Genomic DNA, 24,785 nt, shown 5'->3' on the forward strand with positions numbered 1-24,785 from the left:
AGCTAGTAAGATCATATTTAAAGTCTTGCCTGCTAGGCTTTAGCATTATGCCAACCAAGAACTTCCAGATATCCAAGCTGGGTTTAGTAAAGGCAGAGGAATCAGAGATCAAATTGCCAGACTTCGTTGGGTCATAGAGAAAGCAAGGGAATTCCAGAAAAATATGCACCTCTGCTTCATCGACTACGCTAAAACCTTTGACTGTGTGGATCGTAACAAACTGGGAAAGCTCTTAAGAAGATGGGAATACCAGGCCACCTTGTTTCTCTCCTGAGAAACCTGTATGCGGGTCAAGAAGCAACAGTTAGAACCCTGTATGGAACCCTGTATGGAACCCTGTATGGAACCCTGTATGGTTTAGGATTGAGAAAGGAGTCCGACAGGGCTGTCTGTCGTCTCTCTGTTTATTTAACCATTATGCTGAGCACATCCCAAGAGAAATGTCAGACTGGATGAGTTACAAGCTGGAATCAAGATAGACGGGAGAAACATCAACAACCTCAGATGGGCGGTTTCCTCTAATGGTGGAAAGTGAAGAGGAACTAAAGAACCTCTTGATAAGTGTAAAGGAGGAGAAAAAAACTTAAAACTCAGTATTAAACTAGGATCATGGCATCTAGCCCCATTACTTTATGGCAAATACTGACTTGTCTTTGGGAAGGGCAAGGGTCTGTTTCTCCCACCCCATCAAACCTCTCACCTTGGCTTGTTGCTCACTCATAGCTCAGTGCTTCTGTGAAGTTTCCTTAGTGGACATTGCTAATTTGGTAATTTATCAGGTAGACTGTGTGTACTGAAGCTGAAGTTATTGGGCCATTGAATCTTTCCACTGCATTAAACTGTGAAAGTTGTCTTTTTTTAAACATGTTTTATCCATTCATTTAAAAATACACATGTAAGCCTAGGTTTCTATATTTCTGCACTGCAGTTTGTTGTAGTAGTCTGTACTTTCCATTTCTCTAGACTTCTTAGTCCCCTGATTTACAAACTCTGCTTTCATTTGCCCAGGCTGCTGCCTTGGCTGTGTGTCAGTGTCTGGCTGTGGAGTCTACCCACCCATTGAGCCCTGTGTTTGAAGACTGCAGCTCCAGTGAGGCCACGACCCCTGTCCCTGTGCAGCATATTCGCCCAGTCAGAGCGAAGAAGCACAAGCAGTCTCCTGGTCCTGTTCTGCCTATTGTAGTTCAGCTCATGGAAATGGGATTTCCTAGAAGGAACATAGAGTTTGCACTCAAGTCACTCACTGGTGCCTCTGGGAATGCTGCTGGCTTGCCAGGTACTGTATTTTCCTTATGGTTGTTTGACTTAATGTGCCTACCCTTCTGTTCGTAGGCTTCCCTTGAAATACTAATGTCAGAGGCCCCTCGGGCACGCAGTCGCTGTGGTCCTCATTGTGGTTGTGCTGTGTGTGCTTGCTCCTAGGCGTGGAAGCCTTGGTTGGGTGGCTGCTGGACCATGCTGATGTGCAGGTCACGGATCTCTCGGACGCAGACACAGGGTCTGAGGAATGTTCAGACGAGGAGGTGGTGGAGGATGTGGATGACACGGCCTATGCTATGGTCTGTGCTTCCCTTGTGCCCGTCTGTTCTGAGTTCTGGATTCCTCTGCACTACTCCATGGGGCCTATCTGTGGTTCTGCTGGGCATGTGGCAAAGCTACTAAGTGCTGCCTGGGATTTCTGTGCCTTAATTACCTTTAGCTTTAACATCTATTGATGTTGGGCCGCCATTAGAGAAGATCTTAAAAAAATCATTATTTACATGACATATTTGCTTCTGATTTGAGTGAGTTGTTTTATGGGACTGATTTGGAATTGCCTCAGAAATTTTCTGTACTTTCACCTTTTGAGATTTATTCTGCTTACAGTGCTGTTGCTATTAGTCTTTTTTTAAGTGAAGAATTTTATAGTGAAAACATAGAATATTATTACTTTTTTAGTATTATGGATTTCACTTACTACTTTCTTTTTAAGTAGGTTTATCTGGTTCACCATTTAAAAAAAAGTATTTATCTTTTGTAGTCCACTGGTGCTGTTGTAACAGAGAGCCAGACTTATAAAAAGCGAGCTGATTTCTTAAGCAACGATGATTATGCTGTGTATGTGAGAGAGAATATTCAGGTGAGTAATGGTATTGGGCTAGAACCTTGATTGCTTAGGTTTTCATTCAGCAAATGTTTGAGCATCTCAGAAAGTCAGAGAGGGAGGGCCCAGCACAAACCAGGGGAGGAACAATGACTGGAGCAGAGGACAGAGGAGCAGAAGATGTGCAGAAAGTGGCTTGTCCACAGTGATGTGGCACACACACCCGTGCTTCCTGATTATCCCTATTCTGGACACTTTTATAATCTATTTTTGCTTTTTTTTTTTTTTAAATATTACTCTTCTTGCCATCTAATTGTAAATTTTAGCTATGCTTTTTGTGTAGTCCTTTTCAATCTTAAATTCTTTCTTTTCCTGTTTTAGTTCTTTTGTTATAGTTAGAATGTGTGTGTGTGCGAAGTGGCTTTAGTTGTGTCTGACTCTTTGCAACCCCATGGACTGTAGCCCACCAGGCTCCTCTGTCCATGGGATTTTCCAGGCAAGAATACTGGAGTGAGTTGCCATGCCCTCCTCTCTAGTTAGTGTTAAAGTGAAAGTTGCTTGGTTTCTCTGGTGATCCCATGGATTATATAGTCCATGGAATTCTCCAAGCCAGAATATTGGAGTGGGTAGCCTTTCCCTTCTCCTGGAGATCTTCCCAACCCAGGGATCGAACCCAGGTCTCCTGCATTGCTGCTGCTGCTAAGTCACTTCAGTCGTGTCCGACTCTGTGTGACCTCATAGACAGCAGCCCACCAGGCTCCCCCGTCCCTGGGATTCTCCAGGCAAGAACACTGGGGTGGGTTGCCATTTCCTTCTCCAATGCATGAAAGTGAAAAGTGAAAGGGAAGTCGCGGGTTGCCATTTCCTTCTCCAGTGCATGAAAGTGAAAAGTGAAAGGGAAGTCGCTCAGTCGTGTCTGACTCTTCGCGACCCCGTAGACTGCAGCCTACCAGGTTCCTCCGTCCATGGGATTTTCCAGGCAGGAGTACTGGAGTGGGGTGCCATTGCCTGAGCCACCAGGGAAGCCCAAGAATACTGGAGAGGGTAGCCTATCCCTTCTCCAGCAGATCTTCCCGACCCATTAGTATACTTCAGTGAAAATCCCGGAAATGGTCTCATTTCTCCTCTAAATAAGTCAACAACATGTATCTCTAAATAAAGGATTTTATTTTTAACTTACTGACAGTACTGTTACTTAACATTGCCTAACAAAGTAAACAGTAATTCCTTACTATTATCTCATTATCTAATTCTGGCTCAGATTTTCCCAGTTTTTTCCAAAAATAGCTTGTTGCAATAATTTTTTAAGATTTAGATACAAATAAGATTACACCCACATTTGGGTGATGTGTATTTTTAACCTAGAACCATTTTTTACTCTTTTTTTTTTTCTTTTCATGCCATTTATTTGTGACTAAAATTATGTTGCCCCACATCTTCCTCCCTGTCGTCTGCATCTCCTGTAAAGTCAGAATGAGGGCTGGAGGTTGATTGGACTTTGGCTGCATCTTGGGAAAGACTATTGTATTATGGCCCACCATGCAGTGTTGTCATCTGTACCATCCAGTCTTTATTAATTGTCCATCTTGGAGCTTTAGTAGTGATTAACGTTATTATCTATTATGCATAATAGTGATTTTCTAAATTTGTCATTCCTTCCAAATTTATTATCTAGAGTTCTGTACATTGAAAAAAACTTTATCAACTCTTGTCACTGTAAAATAGTTTGTATAGGAAAGGCAGAATAGATGGTTGCTTTTTGTTTGCTTGTATTATGAATTTTCAGTTGTGTATTGGTAATCCTATACTATAAAAAGATGACCAAGAAACCTTTAATTTGCTTATATGATGAGTTTATTGGCTGTTATGGATTTGATGTGTTTCAGTCATTTTTCCTTTTGGTCAGGTTGTTCTTTTGAGGGAACCCATTAATCTTTGATAGCTCCCTTGCTTTCTGGCACAAATTGATCCAAATTCATCTTATGTATTTCCTGCCCCAAACATCAAGCTAGGCAGTTTTCTTAAGAGTTCTGGTGCCATTTTGTGTAAAATTATTGAGAGCATGCTGGGTACTGGAGGAAATTCTTAGGATAGAGTAATGCTGCTTTACATTTGATCGTTTCACCTATACATTGGACTGTATTTTTAACTTAATTTTAGGTGGGAATGATGGTTAGATGCTGTCGAACATATGAAGAGGTGTGTGAAGGAGATGTGGGCAAAGTCATCAAATTGGATAGGGATGGATTACATGACCTCAATGTGCAGTGTGATTGGCAGCAGAAAGGAGGCACTTACTGGGTTAGGTATATTCATGTGGAACTTATAGGTGAGAACATTCTTTATTAAGTTCTTTTGACTTTCTTAATTAGATTCAGAGTTCCCCAAAATGAATGCTAATTATATATTTTTTTATTGGAATCTCTAGGCTATCCTCCACCAAGTTCTCCTTCTCACATCAAAATTGGTGATAAAGTTCGTGTCAAAGCCTCAGTCACAACACCGAAGTACAAGTGGGGATCTGTGACTCATCAAAGTGTGGGGGTTGTGAAAGGTAGTATTACCTAGGCAAGAAAACTCGCAAGGGCTTAGCTTTTCATCAACTAATGTAAACTCTTTTTTTCATTCAGGGGCAGGAAAAACAAGCCTTATGATATATCCACAGTATTCTTTTGCTTCTCAGTACTCTGTAGAGCTGCAGCACACCTGTTACTGGACAGAGTCGGGTGTATTAACTCATTGCAGATGGGAGAATGCATACCCTGGAAATGGGATGTCTTCATAAGTGGTGTAACAAAGACTAATGGAATTTGCATTTGGTATTTTTGGGGAGGGTTTAGGAAATTGGGGTAATTCTAAGAATGGATATCTTAATAAATACTATTTAGAAGGAAGAGATAATGGACTCATGATGAGCTTATGCTTGGCAAGGAAGCAGTTGTTTATACTAATCAGGATGGGCTTGTGGTTTGGATTAGATTGAATGTGACCAGATATGTTAAAAGAGTGGTTTTGTTTTTACCTCAGTCTGTCACAGTCTCAGGGTGGCCTTGTGTCGGGGTTCTTTGAAGTTCTGTCAATCCTGCCAAATGGCTAGCTCCTTCAGTGTTTTTCTCTCTTTTAATAAATTTAAGAAATAGATTTGTGCAAATGATAGAAGTTGACAACTGGAAACACAAAATTTTCCTCACTTTATGTTTAATGTGATATTCTTGAGATTTCAAATCAAACATGGCACCCTTTAAATGGTATACATGTCCATTTTAACAGTTGCATGAGAAATGATTAAGTATTTGTGTGGTTTTATTTTATCTTAAATTTGCTCTCAGTGCCATTTTTCTTTGTTTTGTCTTCCTTCATCCTTGTAGGAAAACCTCTTACTGTACAGCTTAGATTAAAAATGGCCACAATGGTGGTACTTTCCCAGTGGGCCCAGGGGTATTAGTGTTTCTTCAATTACATAAGAACAATTATTTAATATTTTACTTTAACAGTTTTCAGTTTTGTTTAACAGTTTTCTGAAGCGATTCTTCAAAGCTTTACAAATCAAAGCAAAGATAAATTTAAAGGATAACTTGATTTAGAAGTTAATATTTAGAGTAGCTTTCACCAAAGGGCAGTAGGTATATTATTAATGTAATTTTTATTCCCTAAGATACTGAATGGAGTTTTTGCTTGGTGTAATTAAATGAACCTTCTTACTGTAGAAAATTTTAAACATATACAAAAATAGAGACTATAGTATAAAGAACTTCTGTGTACTCATCACCTGGCATCAACAGTTGACAACTGCTGGCCAAAGTTGTTCATCCATGATCCTCTCCCTCCATTATTTTGAAGCTAATTCCCAATTGACATCATGCGTTAGTTCATCCAAAAGTGTCTTAGAATGCCTCTCTAAAAGAGAAGTACTCTTTGTAAAACAAAAACAACTATAATACAGTGTCACATAGCTAGGTATAGATTTAATTTTAGGTTTTTGTTGATGACAGAGATGTTTCAAACAATTTCTGTCTGTCCTAGCTTTCAGTGCCAATGGAAAAGATGTTATTGTCGACTTTCCTCAGCAGTCTCACTGGACTGGGCTGTTATCAGAAATGGAATTGGTACCTAGTGTTCACCCTGGGGTTACGTGAGTTTTATTTTTATATTGCCAGATTTGTTTGGGAGGAATGGTTTTCTTTGGAATTAAATTTGATAGCTGACCTCATGTTTTTCTTATCAACTCAATGGCTATTTTAAAAATAGGTGTGATGGCTGTCAGATGTTTCCCATCAATGGATCTAGATTCAAATGCAGAAACTGTGATGACTTTGATTTTTGTGAAGCTTGCTTCAAAACCAGAAAACACAACACCAGACATACATTTGGCAGAATAAATGAACCAGGTATAGTAGACTGGTTATCTTCTCTTTCAACAGACTATTATTAGATAATTATTGTGGATACTTAATTTTCCTCTTTAAAGTTCATATTGGTGAGCACTATACTGTGTACACAGTGAGACAGGAAAGGTGGTCCTGCCCACTTGATGAATTGCTGTTTTGTTTTTTTTTTCCAAGTAATGAGTAGTCCATGGAACTAGAATAACAGTGTTGTTTGCTAGTATTTTCATAAAGAGTAAATGGACTCAAGAAACTAATAAATGTTTTGTTGGATGGGATGTAGAATTGGATAGACTTATTTGTATGTCTTTTAGTATATATATATATATTTTTTTTTATTATGGTAAAATATATGCAACATAAAATTTGCCATTTTAATCACTTCTAAGTGTATAATTAAGAGAATATTGCACACTGTCAACAGTCAGTATTTTTAAGACTTTTTCACCATTCCAATATAGGAGTGTACCAATTAAGCAGTAATGCCCATTCTTCCCTTCCTCAATCCCTGGCGACCTCTTATCCACTTTCTGTCTCTGAATTAGACAGAGACAGGTACCTCATTTGTAAGTGTAACCACACAAAATTTGTGTTTTTGTGTATCTAACTTATTTCACCTTAGATTATGTTTCTAGGGTTCATGTTACATAGCGTGTATCAGAATTTAATTTCATCTTATGACTGACTAATAGTCCATTGTATGTATATATCACATTTTGCTTATCTAGTCCTCTATTAATGGATATTTGGGTTGTTTATACCTTTCAGCTATTGTGAATAATGTTGCTATGAACACTGATAGACAAATGTGTCCCTATTTCAAAACTAGGAGTAGAATTGCAGGGCCATTCTGTAGTTCTTTAACTTTTTAAGGAACCATCAAAATGTTTTCCACGGTGACTGCAGCATTTTACTTTCCTACCAGCAGTGGGCTTCCCTGGTGGCTCAGACGGTAAAGCATCTGCCTGCAGTGCGGGAGACCCGGGTTTGATCCCTGGTTTGGGAAGATACCCTGGAGAAGGAAATGGCAACCCACTCCAGTACTCTTGCCTGGAAAATTCCATGGACTGAGGAGCCTGGTAGGCTACAGTCCATGGGGTCGCAAAGAGTCAGACTTGACTGAGCGACTTCAATTTCACTTTTTTTCACCAGCAGTATATGAGGATGCTGGTTTTTCCACATGCTCACCATTTTATTTTCTTTCTTCTTTTTTGAAGCCATGCTAATGGTGAGAACTAGTTATCTCATTGTGATTTTGATTTTTGAGTTTCCCTAGTGATAAATGGCTTTGAGCCTCTTTTCATGTGCTTTTTGCTATTTATATATCTTTGGCAAAGGGGTGTGTCAGCTCAGTTTCAAAACTTTTGATGTTAGTTTGCAGGAATTCTTTATGTATTGTGGGCATCAAATCAAATATGTGATTTGCAAATATTCTACCCTATTCTGTTGGTTTTCTTTTCACCCTCTTGATAGGATTCTGTGATAAAAGTTTTACATTTTAATGAATTTTAATTTATTGTTTCTTTTGTTTGTCTGTGCCATTTGATGTCATACTTATTTCTGGGTCCACTTCAGAAATCACTGCTAAACCCAAAGTTGTGAAAATCCGTCCCTATGTTTATAAGAGGTTTATAGTTTGAACCACTTTGAGTTAATTTCTATACATAGTATAATATGTAATTTCATCCTTTTAAGTATGTGTATCCAGTTTTTCCAAAACTATTTGTTGAGAAGACTGTCCTTTCACTATTGAATGGTCTTGGCACCCTTTCTGAAAATCAGTTGACCACAGATGTGAGAGTTTTTTCCTGGGTTCTCTCGTCTACTCTGTTGGTCTTTTTGCCTATCCTTACATAAGTACCACACCGTGACACTGTGAGTATTGTAGCTTTTGTAGTAAGTCTTGAAATTGGGAAATGGGAATCTTTCAGCCTTCTTCTTTTTCAAGAAGGGTTTTAACTATTTGGAGTCCCTTGGAAGTCAATATAAATTTGGGGATGGATTCTACTTCTATGAAAAATAGTATTTTGATGGGAATTGCATGTACTCTGTATATCACTTTGGACAGTATTGTCCGTTGTCTTTGCTTAGATCTTCTTTAGTTTCTTTCATCAGTGTTTTGTGATTAGTGTATAAGTCTTGTGTGTTCTTGGTTGAATTTATTCCTAAGTGTTTATTTTTCATGCTATATTAAATTATTATTTTAAAATTCCTCCTTGAAATATCTATTGCCAGTGCATAGAAATACACACTACACATGTTCAGTACATAGTTTCAACACATTTTGCTTGTTGAATTTATATCTAACAACTTAGAAGAATTTATTTTCTCTGACTGAGTTTGTTTTGTTTTGGCTTTTTTTGTAGTCTTCATTAGTTTTCTATGTGTAAGATATATATGTTGTCTGTGATCTGGGATAGTCTTACTTTTTCTTCCTTTCCAATTTGGATACCTTATATTTCTTTTTCCTGCCTTACTGCTTCAGCTAAGTGTTTCAGTACAAAGCTGAATACGAGTGGCAAAAATGGGCATCTTTGTCTTGTTTTTTGACTTATCATAGGGGGAGCTTTCAGTTTTTAAGTATTGTGTACAATGTTAGCTGAAGGTTTTTCATAAATAGCTTTTATCATGTTGAGAATGTTCTTTTATAGTCCTAATTTATAATACCTTTTTATCTTTATGAAGGAGATCTGCTTTTGAGATACTCTTGTATCTCAAACAAAGATTTGTGTAAGATTTATCTTACACAAATCTTACATATGCATATATACATATTTCTTTGTATTTATCTTTCTTGCAGTTAGTAATGCTTTTAATTAATTAATTTTCCAGCTTTTTTGAGCTATAATTGACATATGACATTGTATAAGTATAAAGTGTTCAGTGGGATGCTTTGGTACACATATATTGCAAAATGATTACTGCAGCAAGGTTGTTAGTTAACACATCCATCACTTCTCATTATAACTACCCGTTTTTTGGTGTGTGTGATAAAAAAATTTCAGGTTTTTTTTTTCCAGCTTTCAAAGTAGGGCTTTTAAAATCTGTGCTTTGATATCTTTTGTTTGTTTTGAACAATTTCCCGTCATCCAGTATTTTTTCTATTATTAATCTCTGCCCTATTTTCTTTTCTTTCTGTTTTGGGATTCTTCTTTCTGATAAGATAGATCTTATTTCTGTTTATTAAATTTTTCACATCATTTATGTTTTCTAAACTTATGCTCTTCAGTTCTTCATTCTAGATAATTTTTGCTAGTTCTCTTTTTCATCTGAATCTAGTCTGCTGGTAAACCTATTCATTGAGTTTTTTATTTTAATTGCTGTATTAAGCAGTTCTCATCTTTTAAAAAATAATTTTCAATTCTCTGCTGAAATATTCAGTGTCTTATCTTTTCAAACATACTAAGTATAGTTATTATAAAATTTGTACTTTATAATTCTATCTGGAGCCTCTGTGAGTCTCTCTCTATTGTCTGTCATTTGTCATAGGTTGTAGTCATGTTCCCTTGTCTCCTCATTTTCCATCATGTACTGGACATATGGTAACAAAAGTTACTTCTTGAATCAATGAGGCCTATGATGCTACCTTTCTCCAGAGATGGAGGGAGAGAGGGTTGATCTTCTCGGTAATTGGTGCATGTGTGTTTTGTAAGTTACTTCAGTTGAGTCAGACTTTTTTGCAACCCTGTTGATGTAGTCTGCCAGGGTCTTCTGTCCATGGGATTCTCCTGGTGAGAATACTGGTGGAGGTTGCCATACCCTCCTCGGGGATCAGGGCATCTTCCTGATGCCCAGGGATTGAACCCCTCTCTCTCATATCTCCTTCGTCTGCAGGCAGGTTCTTTACCACTAGTGCCATCTGGGAATTCTAGGTAATTGGCGTAAGAATTAACATCTGGGCTCACCTCAGTCCAGTTTCGTTGATGGAGATGATTTCATGCAGAACTGCAATCTGGAAACAAACAGACAACTTTGTAGAGTTAACTCTTCTCTTCCTCTGTGGTTATTCCCATTGAGACCCTAGCTCAGAGTGTGAGTTTTTCTTTGTGTTTCTTCTTTCGTGATGGGCTGTGCTGTGTGTCCTGTTTAAGGCTCCCTTTAGAAACTGACAAATACCACTGGGGAAAAGCATTTTTTGATCCACAGAGCAGCTCATTCTGATGCTTTTCATCTTAGCCTTCCTCCAATTCTGGTCCCACAATTCTTTATCAGCTTGTTTACTCTGATATTTTCAAGATTTATTCATCTTTAAATGTTTTGTCTGCCTCTTCTACTTGTCCTCAATGGAAGAGATAGATCAATTCCCAGATTTGCCATTTAAGAAAGTAGAAACTCTTCAAGTTTGTTTTTATTGCATTTATGAAAACTTTTAAAAAAATGTCTTCTGTAAGCACAGTTACTGAACTTCATACCCCGCTTTTATATGTCCTTCTATCTGGAGATACATCACTCTGTTGTTACTTGAGGGAGTCAAGTGGAATAAATCATAGTATTATATGAACTTCATCTCATAAATTGGGATAAAATACCTTGGCTAGGTTTTTTGAAGCCGTTTAAGTATTATGTAATAGCTCCTTCTAATTTGGAAACTTACTGTTTTCTTGAAGTAAGGACCTCAATAAAAAATTCTTTATTTCTTTGTTGTGAAGTTTCTGTTCTACAAGTATTAACACTGTTTGGCCATCATTAAATAGGACAGTCTGCAATATTTTGTGGCCGTTCTGGAAAACAGCTGAAACGCTGTCACAACAGTCAGCCAGGAATGCTGCTGGATAGCTGGGCACGGATGGTGAAGAGTCTAAACGTGTCGTCCTCTGTGAACCAAGCCTCTCGTCTTATTGATGGCAGTGAGCCCTGCTGGCAGTCCTCTGGTTCACAAGGAAAGGTAGTGTGCCATGGGGGCATGTCCAAAGACACTTTTGTTTAGAAGTGTTACGTTTTAGAGCTTGAACACAAACTTTGAAAATCCTATGAAGGTATACTGGGATGTCACCTGTCAGTACTCATTTTATATTTTAGTTCATAATTATTTTAACTGTACAGAGTAATATGCCATTTAGTTTTCATTGTCAGACATTTTAAAAAATATAAATGATAGATTTTATCTAACTGATAGAGAGTTAAATAGGGCTTTGTTTTGTTTTACTCCCCCACATAAAATGTATGAGTTCAGATTCTGCTTCTTGTTAGAAGATTTTCTAATATACCCTAATAAATATATGTTTATTTTTTAGAATGTTATTTTAATTGCACTTATATTTGGGTGTGCCTCATCTAGCCATGAAGGTTAGACTTGGAGAATGGTGCTTTTCCTCTACTTTGATTCTAATGTTTTCTGTAACCCACCCATTGATGGATATTAATGGACCACCCTATGTCAAAAGGCTATAAACACATCATTTCTGGGGCATAGAGGGAGGCTTTCTTCTAATAAACAAGTAATGGAGTAGAATACTTATTTCTTTTTCTTTTAAAGCATTGGATTCGTTTGGAGATTTTCCCAGATGTTCTTGTTCATAGATTAAAAATGATTGTAGATCCTGCTGACAGTAGCTACATGCCTTCCCTGGTTGTTGTGTCAGGTAATTGAGTTACTTTACTCAAAAAAGTATCTTCTATTATATAATGAAAACTTCTTTGTCTGATTCCTTTATGCTCCTGTCCCTTTATTTCCTAGGTGGAAATTCACTAAATAACCTAATTGAATTAAAGACAATCAACATCAACCCCACTGACACAACGGTATCTCTTCTGAATGACTGCACAGAGGTGAGTAGATTAGATAGTGTTCCTCTTTTTTAAGGTATAATTATATAAATTTTTTATTGATATATAGTTAATTTACAGTGTTTTCAGTTGCTAAGTGATTCAGTTATACATACGTGTGTATGTGTGGAAAAGTTGCTCAGTTGTGTTCGACTCTTTGCGATCCCATGGACTTCTCCATGGCCAGAATAATGGAGTGGGTAGCCTTTCCCTTTTCCAGGAGATCGTCTCAACCCAGGAATCAAACCCAGGTCTCCCGCATTGCAGGCAGATGCTTTACCAGCTGAGCTGCAAGGGAACCCCAAGAATACTGTGTGTATACGTTATATATAATGTGTGTGTGTGTATATGTATTCTTTTTCAAATTCTTTTCCATTAAAGGTTATTAAAAGATCTTGAATATAGTTCCCTGTGCTCAACTCTTTACGACCCCACGGACTGCAGCATGGCAGGCCTCCCTGTCCCTCACTGTCTCTTGGAGTTTTCCCAAGTTCATGTTCATTGAATTGGTGATGCCACCAACCATCTCATCCTTCCTCTCTTGGCCTCTTCTCTTTCTGCCTATATAGTAATATGTAGAGATTAATCCCAAACTCCTAACCCCTGTCTCCCACCCTCGTCCCCTTTTGTAATCATGAATTTGTTTTCTGAGTATATTTCTGTTTTGTAAGTAAGTTCATTTGTGTCATTTTGTTAGATTTCACAGATAAATTATTTCATATGATTTTTTTTTTTTCTGTCTGACTTACTTGATATGAAATATCTGCATTCATCCATGGTACTGCAAATGGTATTATTTCATTTTTTTTTTAATGGCAGAGTAATAGTTCATTGTATATAGGTACCACATTTTTTTATCTTTCTGTTGATGGATATTTAGGTTGCCTCCTTGTTTTAGCCATTGTAACTAGTGCTGCTATGAACATTGAGGTGTATGTATCTTTATTTTTTTTTAATTTATTTATTTTAATTGGAGGCACTTTACAATATTGTATTGGTTTTGCCATACATCAACATGAATCCGCCACGGGTGTACATGTGTTCTCCATCCTGAACCCCCCTCTCACCTCCCTCCCCATACCATCCCTCTGGGTCATCCCAGTGCACCAGCCCCGAGCATCATGTATCATGCATTGAACCTGGACTGGTGATTCATTTCACATACGATATTATACATGTTTCAGTGCCATTCTCCCAAATCATCCCACCCTTGCCCTCTCCCACAGAATCCATAAGACTTGTATGTATCTTTAGAATTAGAGTTTTGTTCAGATATATGCTTAGCAGTGGGATTGCTGGATCATATGACAACTTTATTTTGATTTTCTAAGGAACCTCGGTACTGTTCTCCCTGGTCACTGCACCAATTTACATTCCTACCAACAGTGCAGGAGGGATCCCTTTTCTCCACACCCTCTCCAGCATTTATTATTTGTAGCCTTTTTGATGATGTCCATTGTGACTGGTATGAAGTGATACATCATCATAGTTTTCAATTGCATTCGTCTAATAATTGGTCATCTTTTCATGTGCCTGTTGGCCATCTGTATGTCTTATTTGGAGAAGTATCTATTTAGGTCTTCTGCCAGTTTTTTGATTTGTTTGTTCATGAGTTGCTTGTATATTTTGAGATTAATCCTTTGTCAGTTGCTTTGTTTGCGATTGTTTTCTTCATTTATTTCATCTTGTTTATAGTTTCCTTTGCTGTGCAAAAGCTTTAAGTTTAATTAAGTCCCATTTGTTTATTGTTGTTCGTATTTCCATAACTCTGGAAGGTGAGTCAAAGAAGATCTTGCTGCTACTTATGTTAAAGAGTATTCTGCCTATATTTTCCTCTAATAGTTTTATAGTATCTGGTCTTCCATTTAGGTCTTTAATCCCTTTTGAGTTTATTTTTGTGTATAGTATTAGGGATTGTTCTAATTTCTTTAATTTTCATGTAACTGTCTAGCTTTCCCAGCACCATTTACTGAAGAAACCATCTTTTCTCTGTTGTATGATCTTGCCTCATTTGTTGTAGATTGATTGACCATTGATGTATGTGTTTATTTCTGGGCTTTCATTCTGTTGATCTATATTTCAGGTTTTGTGCCATTTCCATACTGTTTTGATAACTGTAGCTTTGTAGTATAGCCTGAAGTCAGGAGCCTGATTTCCTCCAGCTCTATATTTCTTTCTCAAAGAGTGCTTTGGCTTTTTGGGGTACTTTGTGTCTCCATACAAATTAAAAAATTTTTTTCTTCTTGTTCTCTGAAAAATGCCATTGATAACTTGATAGTGATTGCATTGAATCTATAAATTGCCTGGGATAGTATAGTTCACACAATATCAGTTCTTCCAATCCAAGAACAAGGTCTATCTTTCCATGTGTTTGTATTGTCTTCTTTTTCCTTCATTAGTGTCTAAAGCTTTTGAAATGCAGGTTTTTTGCCTCCTTAGGTAGGTTTAGTCTAGTTATTTTATACTTTTTGATGATATACATTAAGGGGATCGTTTCCTTAATTTCTTTTTCCGATCATTGTTTCTGTTTCTGATTTAATCTCTTTCTTTCATTGTTAGTGTATAGAAATGCAACAGATTTTTGTGTATTAATTTTGTATTCTGCAAATTTACTGAATTCATTGATAAGCTCTAGGTAGTTTTCTGGTAGCATCTTTGGATACATTTAGTCCATTTACATTTAGCGTGTTTATCCATAAGTATGTTTATATTGCCATTTTGCTGTTTTGAGTTTGTTTTCATAGGTCTTTTTTTCCCTTTTTCCTTTGTTCTCTTCTCTTGTAACTTGACTAACTTTAGTGTAAGTTTGCATTTCATTTCCTTTTTTGTGCGTATTTCTATTATAGATTTTTGTTTTCTGGTTAATGTGAGTTTTTTGTACAACAGTCTAGTTATATATGTGCTTGTTTTAAGTTGCTTATCTCTTAAACATTTTAGATACCGTGCATTTGTACTCTACTCCCCTCATGGTCATTGTTTTTCAATTCATGCCTCACATCTAATTATTTTGTATAACCCTTAAACCCTTAATGTGGGATTTTTACTACTTTTGTCTTTTAACCTCCCTACTAGCTTTATGTTTGGATGATTTTCTGTCTTGCTTCTAGTTGTGGCCTTTTCTTTTGCACCTAGAGAAGTTCCTTTAGAGTTTATCATAAAGCTTGTTTGGTGTTCCTGAGTTGTTCTTAAAAAATGTTTACTTGTCTGTAAAGCTTTTGTTTTCTCCATCAAATTTCAGTGAGAGCTTTTGCTGAGTATTCTTGGGTGTAGATTTTTCTTCTTTATCACTTCGAGTATTTTCTGCCAGTCTCTTCTAGTCTGCAGAGTTCTTTCCTCAAAAAAAAAAAAAATCCGCTAATAGCATTATTGCAGATCCCTTGTATGTTATTTTTTACTTTTCCTCTGTTACTTTTAACATTCTCTCTTTTTGTTCATTTTTTTTTTCATTTAGTTTATAATGTGTCTGCACATATTCCTCTGCAGGTTAATCCTTTATGGGACTCTATGCACCTCCCGGACTTGGTTGACTTTTTCCTTTCTCAAGTTAGGGAAGTTTTCAGCTATTATCTCCTCAAATATTTTATCAAACACCTTTTCTCTTTTTCTTGGACCTTTATAATATGACTATCTGTGTGCTTGATATTGCCCTAAAGATCTCTTAAACTGCCCTTATTTCTTTTTGTTCTTTTTTTCTGTGTGGTGGTGGTGATTTCCGCTATTCTGTCTTCCAGCTCATGAATCCATTCTTCTGTCAGATTTAGTTTACTATTCATTCCTTCTAATGTATTGTTCATTTCGCTTATTGTATTTATTAATTGTGTGGTTCTGTATATTTTCTATTTTTTTCTTAAAACGCTTCTAATTTCTCTCTCTGGGTATCCATGCTCCTCTTGAGTTCTTTGATCATCTTTACCATAATTACTGTGAACTCTTTCCCTGGTAGATTGCCTGAGAATCGACCACATCAGTTTGTTTTCCTTTTGATGTTTTATCCTGCTCCTTCATCTGAAGCATACTCTATTGTTTGAGTTTGTCAAAATTGCTTCTTGTGTTTTTGTGTACGTGGTAGGTTGGTTCTATTTCTCAGCCTTGGAGAAGTGGCCTTCTATAAGAGAGGTCCTATGCAATCCAGCAGTGAACTTCCTTTCATCACTGAAGAAAGGGCCAGGGGCCTGCTGGTTTCAGGATAGGATCCGGTCTGCATTTACAGACTTGATGTGTTGGCTGCAGGATTAATAGTTTTCTTACTTCTGGCAGGCATTGTTATTGTTCATTTACTAAGTCGTTTCCGACTCTTTGTGATCCCGTGGACTGCAGCACACCAGACTTTCCTATCCTTCAGTATCTCCCAGAATTTGCTCGAATTCATGTCCATTGAATCAACGATGCCATCCAACCATCTATCTGATCCTCTGTTAACCCCTTCTCCTCCTGCCTTCAATCTTTCCCAGCACCAAGGTCTTTTCCAATGAGTCGGCTCTTCACATCAGGTGGCCAAAGTATTTGAGCTTCAGCAGCAGTCCTTCCAGTGTATATCAGGGTTGATTTCCTTTAGGATTGACTGGTTTGATCTCCTTGTACTCCAAGGGCACTAAAGAGTGTTCTCTGGCACCACAGTTCGCAAGCATCAGTTCTTGGGTGCTCAGCCTTCTTTGTGATCCAATTCTCACATCCATACATTACTACTGGAAAAATCATACCTTTGACTCTACAGACCAAAATGATATCTCTGCTTTTTAGTATGCTATCTAGGTTTGTCATAGCTTTTCTTCCAAGAAGCAAGTGTCTTTTAATTTTGTGGCTGCAATCACCATCTGCAGTGATTTTGGAGCACCGTCTGCAGTGAAATAAAATCTGTAACTGTTTCCATTTTGTCCCCATCTATTTGTGATGATGTGATCTGACTGGGTGCCATGGTTCTTGTTTTTTGAATATTGAGTTTAAGCCAGGTTTTTCACTCTCCTCTTTCACCCTCATCAAGAGGCTCTTTAATTCCTCTTCAGTTTCTGCCATTAGAGTGGTATCATCTGCATATCTGAAGTTGTTGATATTTTTTATAGTTGAGATTCCTGGTGGGAGGGGCTGGTGCCTGTCCTCTGGTAGGTGAAGTTGGGTCTTGATCCTCTGGTGGGCAGGGCCTTGTCTAGAGTCAGTTGAAGTTGATGGGTAGGGCTGTGTCCCCACCCTGTTTGTTGTTTGGGCTGAGGCCTTGTAGCACTGGAGTCTAGAGTCTGATGTTTGGAGCCAGGTCTTGGTGTCAGAATGTTGTCTTCCATGATAGCTCATGCAGCTGAATATTTCCCCAGTGTATCTGCCACCATTGTCTGCACACACAGGCGGGGCCACAGCCACCCCTGCCTCCCCTTTGAGGAGACCCTCTTAAGACCAGCAGGTAGGTGTGGCCCCAGCACCTATCCGATTACTGCTTTTGCTCTTGGTCCCAGCACGTATGAGGTTTTGCAGGTGCCCTGTATGAGTGAAGTATCCCCCCACCCCAACCCGTCCTCCTTCTAGAGCTCATCTAGTCAGGCCCCTATGACCTTCAAGGACAAATGTTCTTAAGGTTCTCTTTCCTGTGCCAGACCCCCAGGCTGGGGAGAGTGACATGAGAAAAACTCTTGAATATAATTATTCTCCAATTTGTGGGTCGCCAACCCTGGAGGGACTTTCAAGAGTCTTCTCCAACACGACAGTTCAAAAGCATCTTTGGAAAAAAACAAAACAAAACAAAACAAAAGCATCTTTGGCGGAAGTTGGTGATGGACAGGGAGGCCTGGCGTGCTGCGATTCATGGGGTCACAAAGAGTCGGACACGACTGAGCAACTGAACTGAACTGAACCCTGGAGGGTATGGGATTTGATTATATCAGGAGTTCACACCTTCTGCCATTCTTGTTGTGGTCCATCTTTAGAGGATCTTTCCTGGTGGTTTCAGTCTTTCGGTGATGGTTCTTTTGCAGATTGTTGTGATTTTGTTGTGCTTGTGAGAAGAGATGAGCTGAGGGTTATTCTACTCTGCCATCTTGACCACTCTGATAGTATTCCTTTGATGGTTTGCAAATGGCAAGAGAGGTTCCTTTTCTCATCATCTCTATAATAATATTGAGCCCATTTTCTCCCCTTAATTAAATAATTGTATTTATTTTAAAGTTTGACATGTGTACAACTTGAATTTGTTGCTTACCAGATCAATTTCAAAACAAAACAAATTCCTTCCTCGTTGTCTTTGGTTAAAAGCAGGTAAAAAGCTCTAGGCAGAAGTCATTGCCATACACCTTGGGCTTCTTTGGGCATCTAGCATCATGGTATTTCCATTAAATATGTACTAGTAAGCAGTGGTTCTTTTTAACCATATATATGACACTGAAATTGTTTTTGTTTTCATACCTTTAATTTGGTAATAAGGACATTTGCAAAATGAATCCAAGTTAATTTTATCTCTTAAAAATTCTGATAGAATCAGTGAAGGTTCTTTTAAATAGAACATATTATAGATTAGTGAGACTGCCACATAAATCTTTCAGTAAATCTACACTATTTTGGTAAATTATATATATTTAAAATAATGCAAATTAAGGCAATTTTTTTTTACTGCTTATATATACATTGTCTCATGAGAAATTGTTTAATTGGTATGATAGTGGATAAAGATGTCAAACATTTGACTTTCTGTTCATCTAAAATTCATCGTAAGTGAGTTTATTTTTAAATTATTAAGTGCTGTTTGTCAGTCATTGCTTTATTATTTTGGTATTCCCACAAAGGGCTTCCCAAGAAGCTTGCATGGTAGAGGATCTCCCTGCTGTGTGAGAGACCAAGGTTCAATCCTTATGTCAGGAAGATCTCCTGGAGAAGGGAATGGCAACACACTCCATTGTTCTTCCCTGGAGAATTCCATAGACAGAGGAGCCTGGTGGGCTATAGTCCATGAGTCGCAGAGTCAGACACGACTGAGCAACTAACACACATGCCCACATAAGGACAGACAAGTTTCATGGGGTCCTAGTGTGTTATATCAAAGAACCTGGTACACAGCCAGTCATAGATTAATTTTTTTTAAGAGTGGAAAGTTGGTAACTTGTGTCTAGAGACTATGGGACCGTACTAGCACTTCCCCTGCCAGATCCAAGAGTTGGTTATTTGGCCTTTGTGTACACCGGAAGATTTTTTAAAATTTTCTTCCAGTCTTCAATGAATAAAATTGTAGAACACCATTCATTCTTGAGTGTCATTAAACTATTTTGTGGAATACCATGTAATTAACAGTTACTATCAATGGTGGTAATAATAAAGTGGCCAATGATGAAAATGTAATATATTATTGAGTTTTTTTGAGAAAAGATAATGCATTTAGTGCATTTTATTGTAATAACTTATTCCGGGGTAATGGAAAATGCAGTTTGTCTTATGTCTGAATTATACTACTGAATATTTTTTGTTTGAATTTTGCTTTGTATTTTAAGTAGATCAATAACCAAGGATTAATTTATTTAATAAAAAACTGAGGTTATTATTCATAAAAGATATATTGACTTTAACAAATTTTCAGTTGAAAACAATTTATTATGTATTATTTGATGAGCACAAAATAGCTTATACCACATATATGAGAAATATTAAGCATTGTGAGTACTCAGAAAATTCATGGCCCAGTCTCCACCCATCAGACCAACTTACAAAGTAGAGCATTATCATTCCTAAAGCTATGGAACTCTCTAGCATTGCCTTTCCTCTAAAAATGGCTTGTTAACAGAATTTTTCTAACATAACTGAAAATAGAAAGTATACTGAATCCTCCATGAACCTACCACCCAGTTTCAATGATTATCAACATTTTTGCCAGTCGTGTTTCACTAACTCTCTTCCTGTGTTACACCCCATTTTTTTGAGTGTTTTAAAGCAAGTTCTAGCCATGACATTATTTCAGTAGTGAGTACTTCTATTATTAGTTTCTGACAAGGACTTTAAAAATGTAACCACAATAAAATCACACCTAAAATTTTGTCTTTAATATGATACAATATCCAGTCAGTGTTTAAAATTTCCCAGTTATCCCATAAATGTTCTTTGTATTTGCTTTCTATGATTGGTGAGTCAGACAGTGTCTGCCCTTTGCACTGCATTAAAATCTTAACCCTTTTGTTTTTTCCTTGCTAAAGAAAGAAACTATCTTTTTTTTTTCCTATAGAATCTTTCATTTCTCTCTTTGTTTGTTTTATTCAAATTGTTCTTCCTGTGACATAGATATTATAGATCTTAAGGTTTGATAGGTCCCCTGGAAGCAGTCAGTCTTTGTTCACATGAAATATAGGGCTAGAGGGATAAACTACATTTAGAAACGCCATGTATGGGATGTGGGCATACCACAGGACAGAGGGCCAACTTTAAAATAATGAATGGTGAAGACGTTACAGCGTTTGACCTAGATTTGAACAAGTCCAGAATAGAAAGATGTTTACAAGACAGATAGAAAATTTGATCACTGGTAGCATTTAGATGCGGAGAAGGCAATGGCACCCCACTCCAGTACTCTTGCTGGGAAAGTCCCATATACAGAGGAGCCTGGTAGGCTGCAGTCCATGGGATCGCTAAAAGTCTGACACGACTGAGTGACTTCACTTTCACTTTTCACTTTCCTGCATTGGAGAAGGAAATGGCAACCCACTCCAGTGTTCTTGCCTGGAGAATCCCAGGGACAGTGGAGCCTGGTGGGCTGCTGTCTATGGGGTCGCACAGAGTCGGACACGACTGGGGCGACTTAGCAGCAGCAGCAGCATTTAGATGACATAAGACTATTGTTTTAGCTATCATAAGAGTACTGTGGATGTGTTTGTTAAATGCTGATATTTCGCTGATACCTACTGAAGTTTTGAAACAACATGTTGTCAGGAATTTTCTTATGATAATCCCTACATGAACAAAATCAATCATACATTGATAATTGTTGGGCTAGTTGGTGGGGTTATGAGTTCTTTGTATAGTTTTTTCTAATTTGTATGTAGTCAAATTTTTTTGTTAAATTTTTATTTTATATTAAAGTGTAGCTGCTTAACAATGGTGTAGTTTCATGCCTAGCAGAGTGAGTTAGCCATACATATAATGTACCCATTCTCCCTCAAATTCCCCTCCTATCCAGGCTACCACATAACACTGAGCAGTGTTCTCTGTGCTATACAGTAGGTCCTTTTGGTTATCTGTTTTAAATATAGCAGTGTGTGCATGTTGATGTCAAATTCTCTATACTTTAAGTGTTATGAAGGCTTGTGACTTGCCACATACTGCATGTTTCATATGTCCTTCTCTCTAGTTAAAGTGTTTGCCTCTGAAAGCTCTGCAGCTTACTGTGTTTGTGTCTAGTATCACAGGTATATTGAAATTGCCATAAAGCAGTGCAGAAGCTCAGGAATTGATTGTAAAATCCATGGTCTCATCCTGCTGGGACGGATACGTGCAGAGGAGGAAGATATGGCTGCAGTTCCTTTCTTAGCTTCAGATAATGAAGAAGAAGAAGATGAAAAAGGCAACAGTGGGAGGTGAGAGCTATTTGCTTATGCCCACACTCTCACTTTCAAAAGCCAATATTTAATTAGAGTGTATCTCATAGTGAGAATACATTAGGATTATTGTATTATATAGTCTATATGTATTATATAGACCATATGTATTATTGCTCATAGGACTATTTGCTAAATATTAGTTAAGTTTTCCAAAATTGTAATTTAATTTAATTTTAGGAAAAATTTAATACGGAAACATTGTATTTAGAAAAATTTTTTTAAAAGAAAAAATACAAATGTTTAACTTTTGTGCCTGAAATATCGCTGTTAATATTTTGGTGTATATTCTTATAGTTTTCTTATTTATTTGTCCCTAATTGTGTTTTCCTGTGGAGATAGTATGTGGTGGTATATATTTTAAAGCCTTTTTTATGTTACGTATTTTATTGTTAACATGTAAATTGAAAGTTCTTATTATAGTAGAATATACATAAGACTTACCATTTTAACCAGTTGTTAAGTGTATTGTTCAGTGGCATTAAATAGTTTATATTATTTGGAAGCTAGAAGCAACATCCATTTTTAGAATATATGTATCCTTTGTCTTCTGTTGTATAATTTTTTAATTGACTCAGTCTATTTATGATTTATATTTATATTTATTGGCTATGCCAAAGCCTTTGACTGTGTGGATCACAATAAACTGTGGAAAATTCTGAAAGAGATGGGAATATCAGACTACCTGACGCGCCTCTTGAGAAACCTGTATGCAGGTCAGGAAGCAACAGTTAGAACTGGACATGGAAAAACAGACTGGTTCCAAATAAGAAATGGAGTACGTCAAGGCTGTATATATTGTCACCCTGCTTATTTAACTTATATGTAGAGTATATCATGAGAAACACTGGGCTGGAAGAAGCGTAAGCTGGAATCAAGATTGCCAGGAGAAATATCAATAACCTCAGATATGCAGATGACACCACTTTTATGGCAGAAAGTGAATAGGAACTAAAAAGCCTCTTGATGAAAGTGAAAGAGGAGAGTGAAAAAGTTGGCTTAGAGCTCAACATTCAGAAAACGAAGATCATGGCATCTGGTCCCATCACTTCATGGCAAATAGATGGGGAAACTGTGGCTGACTTTATTTTTTTGGGCTCCACGATCACTGCAGATGGTGACTCGCAGCCTTGAAATTAAAAGACACTTACTCCTTGGAAGGAAAGTTATGACCAACCTAGACAGCATATTCAAAAGCAGAGACATTACTTTGCCAACAAAGGTCCGTCTAGTCAAGGCAATGGTTTTCCCAGTGTTCATGTATGGATGTGAGAGTTGGACTGTGAAGAAAGCTGAGTGCCAAAGAATTGATGCTTTTAACTGTGGTGTTGAAGTAGACTCTTGAGAGTCCCTGGACTGCAAGGAGATCCAACCAGTCCATCCTAAAGGAGATCAGTCCTGGGTGTTCATTGGAAGGACTGATGTTGAAGCTGAAACTCCAATACTTTGGTCACCTGATGCAAAGAGCTGATTCATTTGAAAAGACTCTTATGCTAGGAAAGATTGAGGGCAGGAAGAGAAGGGGATGTCAGAGGAGGAGATGGTTGAATGGCATCACTGACTCAATGGACATGGGTTTGGGTGGACTCCGGGAGTTGGTGATGGACAGGGAGGCTTGGCGTGCTGCGGTTCATGGGGTCGCAGAGTTGGACACAAGAGCGACTGAACTGAACTGAACTGATTTATGATATACAACGAATTGGAAGTAACAATATCCACTTTTAAGTTTTTTTAACAGTATAGTTAACACCTAACTCATGGACATCACTTGCTGGTTTTGCTATTATACTTATTTTGTAGTATTTTTTTCAATTTTATTTTCATTATATTTTGAAGAATTTGTGGCTTTGTTGTTCAAACTTTTAACCTGTTGAGGGCAGGTCAGAAGATAGAATGAGTCAGGTGGCAGGAGCCAGCTGCCTGTGCTTCAGGAGCCCTGGAATTTAGGGCAGGCCTCCCCTGGTAGAATGGAGGTTGGGACTTCTAGCATAGCTGACCACACAGTGGACAGAGGGTATAAAGTAAGAAAATTGCATTTTGCCTTGGTTCATGTGCTTGTATTAGAGCACGTTGGAGGTCATATGACTGAATCCATTTTATTATTTGTTTTGGGAAAAAGTATGACCAAACAGAGGTCTGGATTTAGGGACATGGCCACAGTGCCAGTACTGGTGGTGATTCTTAGAGCTGTTTAACCAGCATTCTCTCCAGTTACATCTATAGTAGCTATATTAAGGTGATGAGTGGTAATTGCTTTAAAATATGTCATGGTCAACTTGGTGTACAAGAAAATTATAGTGTCTCCTAGTTCCTAGTGTTTCAAAGGAAGCCCCTTCATGGATCATAACCTTGTCCTAGCTAAGGGGCTTGCATCAATCAATGAAGCTAAGAGCCATGTTGTGCAGGACCTCTCAAGACAAACAGGTCATATCAAAGAGTTCTGACGAAACATGGTCCACTGGAGGTGGGAATGGCAAACCCTTCGAGTATTCTTGCTTCACAAACTGCATAAACAGTATGAAAGGCAAAAAGATAATGACAGCAGAAGATGAGCCCCCCAGGTCAGAATGTGTCCACTCCTGCTGGGGAAGAGCGGAAAATAGCTCCAGGAAGAATGAAGAGACTGGGCCAAAGCAGAAATGACTTTCAGTTGTGGATTTGTTTGGTGGTGAAAGTAAAGTCTGATGTTATAAAGAACAATATTGCATGGGAACCGGGAATGTTAGGTCCATGAATCACCGTCAGTTAGATGTGGTTGGGCAGGAGATGGCAAGAGTGAGCATCGACATCTTAGGAATCTGTAAAATAAAATGAGTGGGAATCAGATCAGATCAGATCAGTCGCTCAGTCATGTCCGACTCTTTGCGACCCCATGAATCGCAGCACGCCAGGCCTCCCTGTCCATCACCAACTCCCAGAGTTCACTCAGACTCACATCCATCGAGTCAGTGATGCCATCCAGCCATCTCATCCTCTGTCATCCCCTTCTCCTCTTGC

At 37.9% G+C, this 24,785-nt stretch overlaps 1 protein-coding gene across 6 annotated transcripts in view; it reads left to right on the forward strand.

Moving 5' to 3' along the window:
- LOC104997998 (E3 ubiquitin-protein ligase HERC2) overlaps window positions 1–24,785 on the forward strand; it is a 236,357-nt gene that overhangs the window by 130,796 nt on the left and 80,776 nt on the right. For all 6 annotated transcript variants that reach the window (XM_010852986.1, XM_010852983.1, XM_010852982.1 and 3 more), the window contains 11 exons: window positions 1,009–1,276; window positions 1,423–1,559; window positions 2,021–2,119; window positions 4,244–4,412; window positions 4,512–4,637; window positions 6,107–6,215; window positions 6,332–6,471; window positions 11,163–11,353; window positions 11,945–12,050; window positions 12,146–12,237; window positions 21,592–21,767. In XM_010852986.1, coding sequence (XP_010851288.1) covers window positions 1,009–1,276; window positions 1,423–1,559; window positions 2,021–2,119; window positions 4,244–4,412; window positions 4,512–4,637; window positions 6,107–6,215; window positions 6,332–6,471; window positions 11,163–11,353; window positions 11,945–12,050; window positions 12,146–12,237; window positions 21,592–21,767 — 1,613 coding nt within the window. The remainder of the gene's footprint in view (window positions 1–1,008; window positions 1,277–1,422; window positions 1,560–2,020; window positions 2,120–4,243; window positions 4,413–4,511; window positions 4,638–6,106; window positions 6,216–6,331; window positions 6,472–11,162; window positions 11,354–11,944; window positions 12,051–12,145; window positions 12,238–21,591; window positions 21,768–24,785) is intronic.

The sequence above is a fragment of the Bison bison genome, unplaced genomic scaffold (genome assembly GCF_000754665.1).
Source record: "Bison bison bison isolate TAMUID 2011002044 unplaced genomic scaffold, Bison_UMD1.0 scf7180017864320, whole genome shotgun sequence".
NCBI lineage: Eukaryota > Metazoa > Chordata > Mammalia > Artiodactyla > Bovidae > Bison > Bison bison.